Raw genomic sequence first — 13,256 nt, 5'->3', positions numbered from 1 at the left:
CACTGAAATCAGAGGGACAGTTCCTGTCTCTGGAAAAATTAGGTTGTAGTAACTCATCTAAATCAAAGCAGAGAGAATTCTTTCCCAGGTGTCTGGCTGGTGGTCTTGCTGACATACTCATGGTTCAACTGATAGCCATATTTTGGGTCAGGAAGGAATTTTCTTCCAGGTCAGATTGGCAGAGACCCTGGACAGGGAGGGGTTTTCGCCGCCTTCTGCAGCATAGGGAAGGAGCCACTTTCTGGTTTAACTAGAGTAAATGGTGACTTCTCCATAACTTGAAGTCTTTAACTCATTAGTTGAGGACTTCAGTAGCTCAGCCAGAGGGTTATGGGTGTATTACAGTAGGGAGTGGGTGAGGTTCTATGGCCTGTGATATGTAGGAGGTCAGACTAGATGATCGCAATCATCCCTTCTGACCTTAAAGTCTATGAGATGCCTCACTTCACATGCCCACATTTGAAAATTCTGGCCCAGGTTTTTATGGATAAATGGGATTCTGACTGGTTGAACAAACCTGTCTGACACTTGCTAAAACTACTCCTATTTCTGCTCTTTGCCAACTAAGATTCCCCACAACTGCCTGCAAAATACTTTTGTTGCAAGATGAGGGTGGGAAACTGTTATGCTCTCAGAAATGGGAATATCAGACTGACTTTCAGTTTTATTGGTACTACTGTAAACAGGAAAGTGTGAGTAGGTGGGAACCAAGGGAGGGTAAGAAAATGAAGTGGGATGGAATCCCCCTTCTGTAGTTGCAGGGATAGGGGGCCATGACCAACTCCCAGACACTTACTAGTTAAAAGTTTAGGTTGGTATTTTTTTAAAGGTGCCTAAGGTATATAGATACCCAGCTCCCATTGACTTTCACATTACAAGGCACTGAAAGAAACTGAGGCAGTCAGAATGATGGTCTTGTTCACTGTTTCTGACTCTAGTTTGTACCTAACTATTATAATGTGGAATTAACGTCTGACTTACTTTTAAACCAAGGAGCAAACTAAACAGTTACAGAAGCCTCCTTCACAGTTCTTTTAAAATTGCCCTGCTTTGTAAAAACAGATACCTTGGACGTATCCATGGGCATATGCCAATAAAAGGTAACGATAAAACTCAACACATACTACTTTGATTCAACACCTGTTGAATGGGATTTGTCCAATAGACAGTTTTCATAGTTCAGTAAAATTCTTTGTTATACATTACTTGGAATTTATTTTAAAACTAAAATTTTTATTTAAATCTCAAGTACAAGAAAATATAGGCAATGTAGTTTAAATAGTGCCATTCAGTATACATATGTAACTTCCAGTGACTTCAATAGTCAAGAATGACACCTTATCTATACTGACACCTAATCTATACTGTTTCTCTTATATTAAGCGGAGATCTTCATATTTCTCATCGTAAGATCCTCTGCCTCTGATCTGTAGTTTGCAGGGCTTTTCTCCCAGCATTCCAAAAACAGTCACTGTAGTGTCATATTCCACGTTACTCCTAAAATACAAAAGGAGAAGACAGTTCAGTTAGTTTGCCATTCTACTACATGCAAGAATATAGCACAGTTCTTTAAGGGGTCTGGGAGGGGAAGAATGACGCTGTCCTCTGACATTTGTTGTGCTTGCCAGCTATCTGATACTGCAGAAGTTAACTTTGCTTTCCTTATGGGAATAGCGAGTTTTGACTACTATAGCCTGGCTCAGTTTCATATACCCTCACATCACGTGTAGTAACTGGGTACCAGTATGCTTTTTAACAGTGTCTTACCTAATAGTATATATGATGTAGAATGTGTTAATGTGGTGGTTGGAAGGAAAGCTTCAATATTCTTTTTGTTGTGTAGTTACATTTTTATAAATCTCTAAATGACAAGTATTATTGTGATGGTAGGGAATGACGCTGAGCTTTCTCCAGGTGAGTCATTGTCCTATGGAAAAGGCAAGAAGTTAGATGAGAACATTTTCCCATTGGTTCTAATAGGGCAGGAGGCAGTCAACTGAATGCTAGCTTTAGGCAAACATTTACAGTAAGTGTAGTTTTGGTTAACTTGTAGCTTGTGGTAAGTGTGAATTCTAGATCTAGAGTGGGGTCGGCAACCTTCGGCACGTGGCCCATCAGGGTAGTCTGCTAGCAGACCATGAGACATTTTGTTTATGTTGACCGTCTGCAGGCACAGCCTCCCGCAGCTCCCCGTGGCCGCGGTTTGCTGTTCCTGGCCAGTTCAGCATGTAGAGGCAGTGGGGTAAGCTTCTTAGTGTGACTTCAGAGAATACTATACTGAACAATAAGAGTTCAACTTTCCTGAGCACTTGTTGGACACTATAGGTAGGATATGAGCCCTTCTGATAAGGAATTTAAAATCTAAGGTGACAACCAGTGGGCTCTGATATTGTCCATGCACAGCAGTTTGTAGCACCAGCACAGAAACAAGAGCTCAGCGGGGTGCCTCTGAACTCTAATGATAAATTCATGCTAATATTTACAAAACATTATTGCCTGGTGTTTGCGTGAAAAAGCGTGTACCTTGATTTGGGCATTCATTGTACTGTGACTGTGAGTGCATGGGCAAATGGGAAATAAGATGTCTAAATCCTGTTTGTCCAGATACATGCAGGAACTGCGCAGCACAGCTATATTAAAATGCATGCCCATGTGTAAATGGGCCTCCATTGACTGAATGTCTCAATAATTCAGCTACATAATGGCTGATAATTTTAGAGGAAAAACCTGGTTCTTGGATTATCAGAAGAGCAAAACCACTGTTGTTCTCTTCTCTGACGCTCACAGACAACGCTGTGATGCAAAGAACTGGGCAGCTGTTTGGTGGAGGCACATGCTGGGATAACAGTTAATTTCTGTTTTAATTACTCCTTGCACTGTAGCAGTCTGCAAGGCCATTCTTAGTCAACTCCGAAGACACTAAAACTTCTGTTCTCTTACTGTACCTTGCGGTAAAACTGATTTTTAAAGTTGCTTTGGTGGGTAAGCTGGCTTCATGTGCCTCAAGAATTCCATGAGTGGGGCAGATGGAAAATATTTCCATGTTGTTATGCTGTTCCTGTTGGTCTGCAGCAAAGAATGAAAATATCAATTGACATGATATAAGAGTCTTACAGCTAGCCTAACTCTTACTAACAAAAACTGTCATGCATTAAAATCCCCTACAAATCCCTGCTAGTTCTTTCTCAACTTCCACAGTGTTGTGTATGCCACAGTATTCATATAAGTAAACAATATATCTCCTGACTTGCCAATGAAAAATTGTCTGGTATTGTCACATGCATTTGACAAGTCTACATTTTCATTGGCAGAGCAAGCTGGGGTGGTGGCAGTTGTAAATGGCAAAATAAAACGGTTAGTCCTGCTCCAGCTGAAGTAAATGGGCATTTTGCCATTAACCTCATTAGAAGCAAGCGCCGGCTGAAGTCAGTGGGAGTTGCTGGTGCTCACTTCCTCTTAGGATCAGGCCTTAAGTTAGAAAAGAAAGATTAATAAATATGGTGGGTTTGATTCTATTCTCTGGTGTACATCTGAAGTAATTACTGAAGTCAGTGAAGAAACACTGGAGTAAAAAATAGTGAGATCAGAACCTGACCTGATTCTTACAGAAAGATTGTCAGCATGTTGTATGTATTGACTAGATGTGTGTACTCGTCTTACTAAAGCAGAACTCTAAAACAAGCGTTAGCCTCTTACAACAAAGGGAATCTATTGCACAGGCTTAGTACCCAGTAAAGCAGTCCAGTAACTTCTGCATCTGCTCCTGTTTAACAGAGAGACATCTTCTGTCCTAGTTTGGTCTACAAAGCAGGTCTCAAAATCAACTGTCTCACAAGAGAGCTCCAGTATTGGGACAGTAAGGTATGCAGTCACTGGCACGAGCTGGAAGAATACGAGAGAGGAAGGGAGTTAAAAAACAACAACATTCCATATCTTTGTCCAAAAAGAAAAGACGGTTACTCACCTTTGTAACTGTTGTTCTTCGAGATGTGTTGCTCATATCCATTCCAATTAGGTGTGCGCGCACTGCGTGCATGTTCGTCGGAAGACTTTTTACACTAGCAACAGTCGGTGGTCGGCTGAGCGCCCCTGGAGTGGCGCCGCTATGGCACTGGCTATATACCCCTGCCGACCCAGTCACCCCTCAGTTCCTTCTTGCCGGCTACTCAGACAATGGGGAAGGAGGGCAGGTTTGGAATGGATATAAGCAACACATCTCGAAGAACAACTTACAAAGGTGAGTAACTGTCTTTTCTTCTTCGAGTGCTTGCTCATATCGATTCCAATTAGATGATTCCCAAGCCTTAGCTAGGCGGTGGGGTCGGAGTGAGATGTTGCAGAATGCAAAACTGCTAAGCCAAAGGCTACATCATCTTTGGACTGTTGAACCAGAGCATAAGGTGAAGTGAAGGTGTGGACCGAAGACCAGGTAGCTGCACGACATATCTCCTGGATAGGTACACGAGCCAGGAAGGTGGCAGACGAAGCCTGAGGCCTGGTAGAATGCGCGGTGAGGTGGCTCGAGGGAACGTGAGCCAAGTCATAACAAGTACGGATGCACGCCATCACCCAAGATGAAATTCTCTGGGATGAGAGAGGGAGACCCTTCATTCTGTCCACCACTGCGACGAAGAGCTGGGGTGTTTTACGAAATGGTTTTGTCCGCTCAATATAAAATGCGAGCGCTCTACGGACGTCCAGGGAGTGCAGTTGTTGTGCCCGTCGTGATGAGTGTGGCTTCGGGAAGAAGACCGGGAGAAAGATGTCCTGGTTAACATGAAAGGCGGAAACCACCTTAGGGAGGAATGCCGGGTGTGGTCGCAACTGCACCTTGTCCTTGTGAAACACAGTATACGGTGGGTTCACCGTGAGAGCACGAAGCTCGGAATCTCGTCTGGCCGATGTAATGGCTATGAGAAAAGCTGTCTTCCAGGACACGTATAGCAACGAGCATGTTGCCAGTGGCTCAAATGGGGCAGACATAAGTCTGGTTAGAACCAGGTTGAGGTCCCATGTTGGGGCAGGGCGGCGTACTTGGGGGTATAGGCATTCCAGGCCCTTGAGAAATCTAGTAACTATAGGGTACGAGAACACGGAGCGGCCACTCTCCCCTGGGTGGAAGGTAGAGATGGCCGCCACGTGCACCCTCAATGAAGATACCGCCAGGTGCTGCTGCTTAAGAGACCAGAGGTAGTCCATGATGGTAGGGATCGAGACCTCAGTGGGAGTAACATTCTGCGTTCTACACCAGCAGGAGAAACGCTTCCACTTGGCCAGATACGTTGACCGAGTGGAAGACTTCCTGCTACTCAGGAGTACTTGTACTGAGGCAGAGCAACGCAACTCTGACTGGTTTAGCCACGCAGCAGCCATGCCGTGAGGTGAAGGGCCTGCAGGTCTAGGTGGCGAAGACTGCCGGGGTCCTGAGTTATGAGGTCTGGGCGGAGTGGCAGGGTAATTGGATTGGCTATCGAAAGGTCGAGCAGCGTGGTGTACCAGTGTTGCCTGGGCCACGCTGGAGCGATCATGATTAGGTGCGCTCTGTCCCTGCGGAGTTTTAGCAGGACCTTGTGAACCAGCGGGAACGGTGGGAAGGCATAGAGCAGCCGGTTCTTCCACGGCATTACGAATGCATCCAAGATTGATTCCAGTGAAAGACCCTGGAAGGAGCAGAACATCTGGCATTTCCTGTTCACACGGGAAGCGAACAGGTCTATGTGGGGAAATCACTACTTCTGGAAAACCGAATGAATAGCATCCGGGTGTACCGACCACTCGTGGCACACGAAGGACCTGCTCAGTTGATCCGCAGGAGTGTTCCGAACCTCTGGGAGAAAGGACGCTACCAGGTCTATCGAGTGGGCTATTCAAAAGTCCCAGAGTCGGATGGTCTCCTGACAAAGGGGGAAGATCAAGTCCCTCCCTGTTTGTTTATGTAATACATGGTCATTGTGTTGTCTGTAAACACTGAGACACAACGGCCTTGTAAATGTTGCTGGAACGCCTGGCATGCCAGGCGGACTGCTTTCAGCTCTTGGACATTTATGTGTAGCGCCAGTTCCTGAGATGACCAGAGGCCTTGAGTATGAAGGCGTCTGAGGTGAGCACCCCAGCCGAGAGATGACGCGTCTGTCATCAGGGACATTGAGGGTTGGGGCGGATGGAACGGCAGCCCTGCACACACCAGGGAAGGAGTCAATCACCAATCTAGGGAGCCTAGAGTGCCCCGGGGGAATGATGACTATCGTGTCTATTGGGTCCCTGCCAGGGAGGTATACCGAGTTGAGCTAAGTTTGGAGAGTATGGAGGCGGAGTCTGGCATATTTGGTCACGAACGGGCAGGCAGCCATGTGACCTAGGAGACCGAGAAATGCGAGCCGAGGTCGTCGGGAAATTCTGTAGACCTCGGATGATTGTTGCCATTGCCTGAAACCGCGGCTGTGGTAAGTAGGCCTTGGCTAGATTGGAGTCCAGGGTAGCTCCTATGAAGTCTAACCTTTGCATGGGAACCAGAACAGATGTCTCCATATTGATCATCAGGCCTAGACGTGTGAATAGGTCCTTGACGATGCCCACATGCTGGGTGACTTGTGTCTCGGAGGCTCCTCGGATGAGCCAATCGTCCAAATACGGAAAAACGTGTATCTGACGTCGGCGGAGATATGCAGCGACTATGGCCATACACTTTGTAAATACCCTTGGGGCCACAGAGAGGCCAAAGGGCAGGACCGTAAACTGGAAGTGCTGACAGTCGGCAACGAAGTGAAGGTACCTCCTGTGCGGCGGAAAAATGGCGATGTGAAAGTACGCGTCCTTCATATCGAAGGCAGCATACCAGTCTCCAGGATCCAAGGACGGGATAATGGTCCCCAGGGATACCATGCGGAACTTCAACTTTATCATAAACTAGTTGAGTCCTCGCAGGTCTAGGATAGGTCTGAGACCTCCCTTCGACTTGGGGATTAAGAAATAACGGGAGTAAAACCCCTTGCCCTTTTTGTCCTTTGGTACCTCCTCTATCGCTCCCATGGCGAGGAGCGTCCGCACCTCTTGCAAGAGGAATTGCTCGTGAGAGGGGTCCCTGAAGAGGGACGGGATTGAAGGGTGGGAGGGCAGGGCTGAAACAAATTGGAGGTGGTATCCATATTCCACCATGCGTAGGACCCAGAGATCTGAGGTTAACTGGGACCACGCCAGGAGGAAGTAGGAGAGACAGTTGGAGAAGGGAGGAAAAGGATCCTGGCCTGTAACTGATGCGCCGTCCTTGGGCACACCTTCAAAAGTTGGATTTTGGTCCCACTGGTGGTTTTGAGGGACCTTGGTTTTGGCCCCCTTGGGGTCCTGACTGGCGTCTACGCCCACCTCGTCTGCGCCGTCTGCTAAAGTCTTGTCTCTGTCTAGGCACAAAGTACAGGCGGTGAGGCTGGGGACGGAAAGGCCTGCGTTAGGTCACTGACGTATGCATGCCTAGAGAATGTATTATGACCCTACTGTCCTTCAGGCTTTGCAGTCTAGGGTCAGTCTTTTCAGAGAAAAGACCTTTACCATCAAATGGCAAGTCCTGGATGGTATACTGCAGCTCCGGTGGGAGGCTGGAAACCTGCAGCCATGAGATGCGTCTCATGGCAACACCCGAGGCCAGAGTCCTGGCTGCTGAGTCGGCTGCATCTAGCAAGGCCTGGAGGGAAGTTCTGGCCACCTTTTTCCCTTCCTCCAAGAAGGCAGCGAACCCTTGGTGGGAGTCTTGAGGGAGTAGCTCCGTAAACCTCCGCACCTCCGCCCAGGTGTTGTAATTATAGTGGCTGAGCAGAGCTTGTTGATTTGTCACCCGGAGCTGTAGGGCACCTGCCAAGTACACTTTGCGGCCGAGCAGGTCCATTCGCCTAGCTTCTTTCGACTTCGGGGCTGGCGCCTGTTGGCCATGGTGCTCCCTCTCATAAACGGACTGAACGACTAGTGAGCAGGGAGGAGGATGGACATACAAATACTCATACCCCCTAGAGGGTACCATGTATTTACGCTCAACTCCCCTGGCCGCAGGAGGAATAGAGGCTGGAGAATGCCATATAGTGTCGGCATTGGCTTGGATGGTCCGAATAAATGGTAGGGCCACTCTGGTGGGGGTATCCGCCGACAGAATGCTCACTACCGGGTCCTCTACCTCTGGGACCTCCTCCACCTGGAGGTTCATATTGAGTGCTACCCTCCTGAGGAGGTCCTGATGGGCTCTCAGATCGATTGGAGGAGGGCCCGAGGAGGATGTTTCTGCCACCGCTTCATCTGGAGAAGAGGAAGAGGAGATGCCGGGGACGAGTGGGTCCTGTGTGGCCTCTTGCTCTTGGGCAACCTCCTGCTCCAGTGGGACCGGGGAGACCGGAGGGTGGACTGGTGCTTCCTCCGTACCAGCCAGAGGGGGATGGCTAGCTGTTGCCTCTGGCACTCGGTGCTCTGATGGGGCAGAGCGAGATGGAACTACTGGAACACCTTGGGCCTGGTGGTACGCCCAAGGTGTCCAGAGGGACCACTGATGTGGGCCTTGGTCCTGGGTCTGGGCCTCTTGAAAGACTCCGGTGGGCACATCCGAATCGCGGTCCTGAGCATAAGAGCTGTCCGTGTGGGACGACACTGAAGTGTGTCTGGATGGCCATGGAGGAGCGGAGAAGCCCTGGGCAGAGTTCCTGTTTCTAGTGGACCTTGCTCTACTCAGCACCGGAGACCGGTACCGGGAGGCATACCAGTACCGGGAACGAAATCGGGACCTGCGACCGGAGCAGTGCCGGGAAGTCAACCGAGATCTCGAGGCTCGACGTGGGGAGCAGCTACAGGAGTCACAGCGCCTGGAACGGTGCCGGGAGCTGGAACGGTGCCAAGAGTAGCGGCCTAGCGAACAGGATGCCGACCAGTGCTGCGAGTGCGACCGGTACCGAGGAGGAGAACGGTGCCGGGACTGCGAGCGGCGTCGGGAGTGCCGTCGGGACCTAGAACGTCTGCGGGACCGTGATCGGTGCTGGTCCGCTGTGCCGACAGAAGGTGGTCTATAGGCAAGCCGGCCTTGATAAGACTGTATTACCCGCCCCGGCGGTGCTGGGGGTAGAGGCAGCGTCGACTCTGTCATGGCAATCAGATCCCTCGCCGTTGAGAACATTTCTGGCGTGGATGGGATAGTAAGCTCTACCGTGGCTCGCGCTGGGGAGCTAACAGGCGCCGGACTCTACGGCCCTTGTGGGACCGGAATCAACGGTGCCGACGTTGTCAGTGCCACGGCGGGTGTCGGCGCTGGGCAATCCAACTTAGACGAGCTCTCTGGCTGCGGTGCAGGTGGCACAGAAGCAGCAGGAGTCTTAGTCTTTCTCGACCTCGGGGAGAGGGAGCAGTGTGGAGCCAACTTCGGTGCTGGCGACAGCCGGTGCCGAGAGGCCTTGGCAGTACCAGCACGATCCGGTGCTGAGGAGGCGCTTCTGCCCGCCGATTGGCCAGCGCTCGGTGCCAAAGGCGGAGGAGTGAGAGCCGCCTCCATGAGGAGCTGTTTAAGTCTGAAGTCCCGCTCCTTTTTTGTTCGTGGCTTGAAAGCCTTGCAAATGTGACACTTAGCTGTCAGGTGCGATTCCCCAAGGCACTTCGACAGGAGTCGTGTGGATCTCCTGTCGGCATCGGCTTGCGACAGGCCAAGCACGGTTTGAAACCCGGTGAACCGGGCATGGGCCCCGGCACCGGGTGCAGGGAAGGGGCTAATCCCCGAACCCCTCTGAACTATATTACACTAACTATGCTATAAACAGATAAACTAAGTATAACTATATAAAAAGTTTACAACTATCTACACAATAATGAATGAAGAACTACAAGTAGCTAGGGAAGTGGAGGTCAGCTAAGCCGTGCTCCACTGTTCCAGCGACCGACACGGGCGGTAAGAAGGAACTGAGGGGTAGCTGGGTCGGCAGGGGTATATACCCGGTGCCATAGTGGCGCCACTCCAGGGGGCGTCCAGCCGATCCACCGAGTGTTGCTAGGGTAAAAAGTCTTCCAACGAATGTGCACGCAGCACGCGCACACCTAATTGGAATCGATATGAGCAAGCACTTGAAGAAGAAATGAGCATTATTTTGGGCAAGCCTACACTTAAAACAGTGCATTGGCACAGCGGTGCTACTGTACTGCTTTAAAAATGAAAACACTTTCAGCTGCCAGTAGAGAGCTCTCCCGTTAGCAGAATTAATCCACCTCTCAGGAGATGGTAGCTATATCGGCGGGAGAAGCTCTTCCGTTGACATAATGCTGTCTACAAGGGGGATTAGGTTGCTATAACTACGTTGCTCAGTGATGTAGATTTTTCATACCCCTGAATGACATAGTGTAAACCAGACCTTAGTTTCTCAGATGCTGGCTTAGCCATGAGAAGAGCTATATTACAGATTACACTCTACAGTTCAGACTTCATTTAAGCCTATGACCTATTATGACAGTAAAGTGTGCTGCGTTGTGTTTTCAGAATGGCCATTGTATGTCCTCAGTAAGGTAATATTCATTGTACATTCTGGTTAACTTCTGACTGTTGTATGAAGATACAGACATTACATTTCACTCTAGTTTCCCTTCCTTCTTTAGAGCTGTATCTGGCACATTGTTGCAAATTTGTTTTTTACACAGGTTGCCTAGAATTATCCTTATGTTGTCCATATCTTAAATACCACAGTGAGGAAAACCCTAGACATACCTTGAATGAAAAAATTCTGCACAGTACTGAAACTGCGTAAGGTCTATATTTTGTATAGCCTTCAGTCTAGAAGAGGTCAGTTTTAAACTGTGTGCGCTGTGATCATATTCCATCCTGTTTAGCTAAGCAGCTGTGAGAGACCTCCAAGAAATACTGTTGCAGGAGGTGATTCTGGTAACTGAGGCCTTGGCTACACTTGAGAGTTACAGCGCTGGTCGTGGCTTTACAGCGCTGTAACTCACACCTCATCCACACTGGCAAGGCACATACAGCGCCGTATCTCCCTGGCTACAGTGCTGCTTGTACTCCACCTCAACGAGAGGAATAAAGAGTATAGTGCTGCTCCTGCAGCCCTGGGGTGCCAGTGTAAACAGGGCATAATCTTACTACGCTGTAACTGACCTCTGGAACCTTCCCATAATTCTTTTAAGTAAAGATTACTGTCTGTTTTGTTGTGATGCCTCTGTTTGTTTTGTTGTGAACTTTGGGCTCCAGGACCTGCTTATCAAAAAAACAAACACTGCTCCTGTTCGCTGGAGCAGAGGCAGGGAGCTCCCTTTGGAACGCCCACAGCTAGTGTTTGCTTGAAGAGAGGGGGAAGGAAGGGGCTTGAGGAGAGAAGCAGCACGGCAGGCGGGGGAGGAGGACATTTCGGAGCAGCTGCTCATCTGATCTGTGAGGAAAAAAACAGAGGGCTATTTGCTTTCAGTGAGTGAGAGGGGGTGGGAGAAGGGGTCGGAACTTGCAAGGCAGGGAGTTGACACAGTGTCGGCTCCAAAAGTACACACACACTCCCCCACGCTCCCTGTCACACTCCACCTCACCCCACCCTTTTGAAAAGCACGTTGCAGCCACTTGAATGCTGGGATAGCTGCCTATAATGCACCGCTCCCAATGCCGCTGCAGATGCTGCAAATGTGGCCACAACAGTGTGCCGTGCGCTGGCAGCTGGCAGTGTGGCCAAACTGCAGCGCTTTTCCTACTCAGCTGTACGAAGACAGGTTTAACTCTCAGCGCTGTACAGCTGCAAGTGTAGCCAAACCCTCAGTCGCTAGCATTCTCATTCAGTCAGTACTGAGCGAATGCCTCAGCGTGGTGTCAAGGGACAAAGTCTCATTGGATGGTGCTGTCTTTTGGTTGAAATGTGAAATCTAGGCCTTCCTGCTGTACAATCAAAGAACTTATGGGACTCTGAATTGAGCCGCCATACTGAGATTAACAGTCTGTTATCCTGAGGGTCCCCTGCAGTTTCAGTTAAAGCTATTACTTTTGTGCAGTGCTGCTGTTCATTAGTGGTTAGTTGGCATACTTTACCCTAGAAGCAGCTGTATTTCAGTGGTGGGTAAATTATGAAAAATAATTGAACATCATTCTGTACTAAAGATGCATCATGAACGTACGTTTTTAGAGTTACTTTTGTTTTCCAGTGCTTGTTACCTGGGTTGTTCTGTTACTGTATTCAATAACCAGATTTTTACTGAATTCCACTTTCCTGTCTCCATTCTCAAACTGGAGCACTTTGATTCCCGAGAGCAGCTGGTCAGCTGGCAGATTCTGATATGTAAGTAACTCCAGAGTTGTGTGAAAGGACACTTTCACCTGGGGGGAATTCAGATGAAAATGCGTGAAGTAACTGTAGGGAATCCACAGTAAAAGCTGCCCAACAGCTCCGCCCCAGAGCACACATTCCCATCATAACCCAACAGAACTATGCCAGTGTCCAAAATCCCATGGGATCCTGTACAACAAGGCAAAGGTAAAAAAAAATCTTGAAATTTTTTTCAAAATCCAGAACTATTTCCTAAAGGCAAGTGCACTAAAACAGAGTGAAAGGTGAACTGCAACGCTTTAAAATATGAAGAGAAAAACCCACAAGTTTAAGATCCTGAATTCTCCAGATTCTCCTCTCCCTAATGCCAATTTTACAAAAGTAATTCCATTGCCTTCCGTGGAGTTAATGGTTATGCTTATGCATAGAAGTATGTGGTCAGAATCAAGCCCTGTCTGCCCCTGTTGCAGTGTAGATTTAAAAATGATAAATACATTTTTAAAGTGCATCTGAGTTATTTCATTCTTTTCTGAGTGACTGTTTCCTGCCACCAGCAAATACACCTAAAACAAAATAGGATTCTTCTGCCTTCCTCTGTTACTTTGTATAGGAATTGCACACAGGAAGCTCAGGGCTTGAAAGGAAGAGTAGAAAGCCAAATATTTTGTAAATACATTTATCATTCTGATATTCTGATACTGATTTAGTACTTCCTGCAAAGTGACTTCAATGGGGCATTGCCAATAAGAACAGTGTAACAAGCACCATTGTACAATTGTGTTTTTCCTTTCTCCCCAAAGCTTTGCAGTTCACCTAGGCCATGTTAGTATACTAATTCCTAAGGGCTTGTCTACATGGTGCATTAATCTGCAATAGAGAAGTGTAAATTCTAGTGGTACCAGAGTAGACACTAGTCCCTGCTGAAATAGTACTACATTAACACACACTAAGGAATGTCCAGTGCACGCTAGCAGGGTCCATATGGGCCAATTA

The 13,256-nt window shown here is 48.3% G+C and overlaps 1 protein-coding gene across 2 annotated transcripts in view; it reads right to left on the bottom strand.

Annotated features, from left to right (window-relative positions):
- Positions 1 to 21: 21 nt before the first annotated feature.
- DLEC1 (DLEC1 cilia and flagella associated protein) overlaps positions 22 to 13,256 on the bottom strand; it is a 77,196-nt gene continuing 63,961 nt past the window's right edge. For both annotated transcript variants that reach the window (XM_050942412.1, XM_050942413.1), the window contains 4 exons: positions 12,152 to 12,313; positions 3,729 to 3,882; positions 2,946 to 3,066; positions 22 to 1,497 (listed from right to left, as the gene is read on the bottom strand). In XM_050942412.1, coding sequence (XP_050798369.1) covers positions 1,374 to 1,497; positions 2,946 to 3,066; positions 3,729 to 3,882; positions 12,152 to 12,313 — 561 coding nt within the window. In that variant the 3' untranslated portion in view covers positions 22 to 1,373. The remainder of the gene's footprint in view (positions 1,498 to 2,945; positions 3,067 to 3,728; positions 3,883 to 12,151; positions 12,314 to 13,256) is intronic.

Source organism: Gopherus flavomarginatus, chromosome 2 (assembly GCF_025201925.1).
Source record: "Gopherus flavomarginatus isolate rGopFla2 chromosome 2, rGopFla2.mat.asm, whole genome shotgun sequence".
Classification (NCBI taxonomy): domain Eukaryota; kingdom Metazoa; phylum Chordata; order Testudines; family Testudinidae; genus Gopherus; species Gopherus flavomarginatus.
Note: the sequence above shows the minus strand (reverse complement) of the source record. Positions and strands in the feature narration are given on the sequence as shown.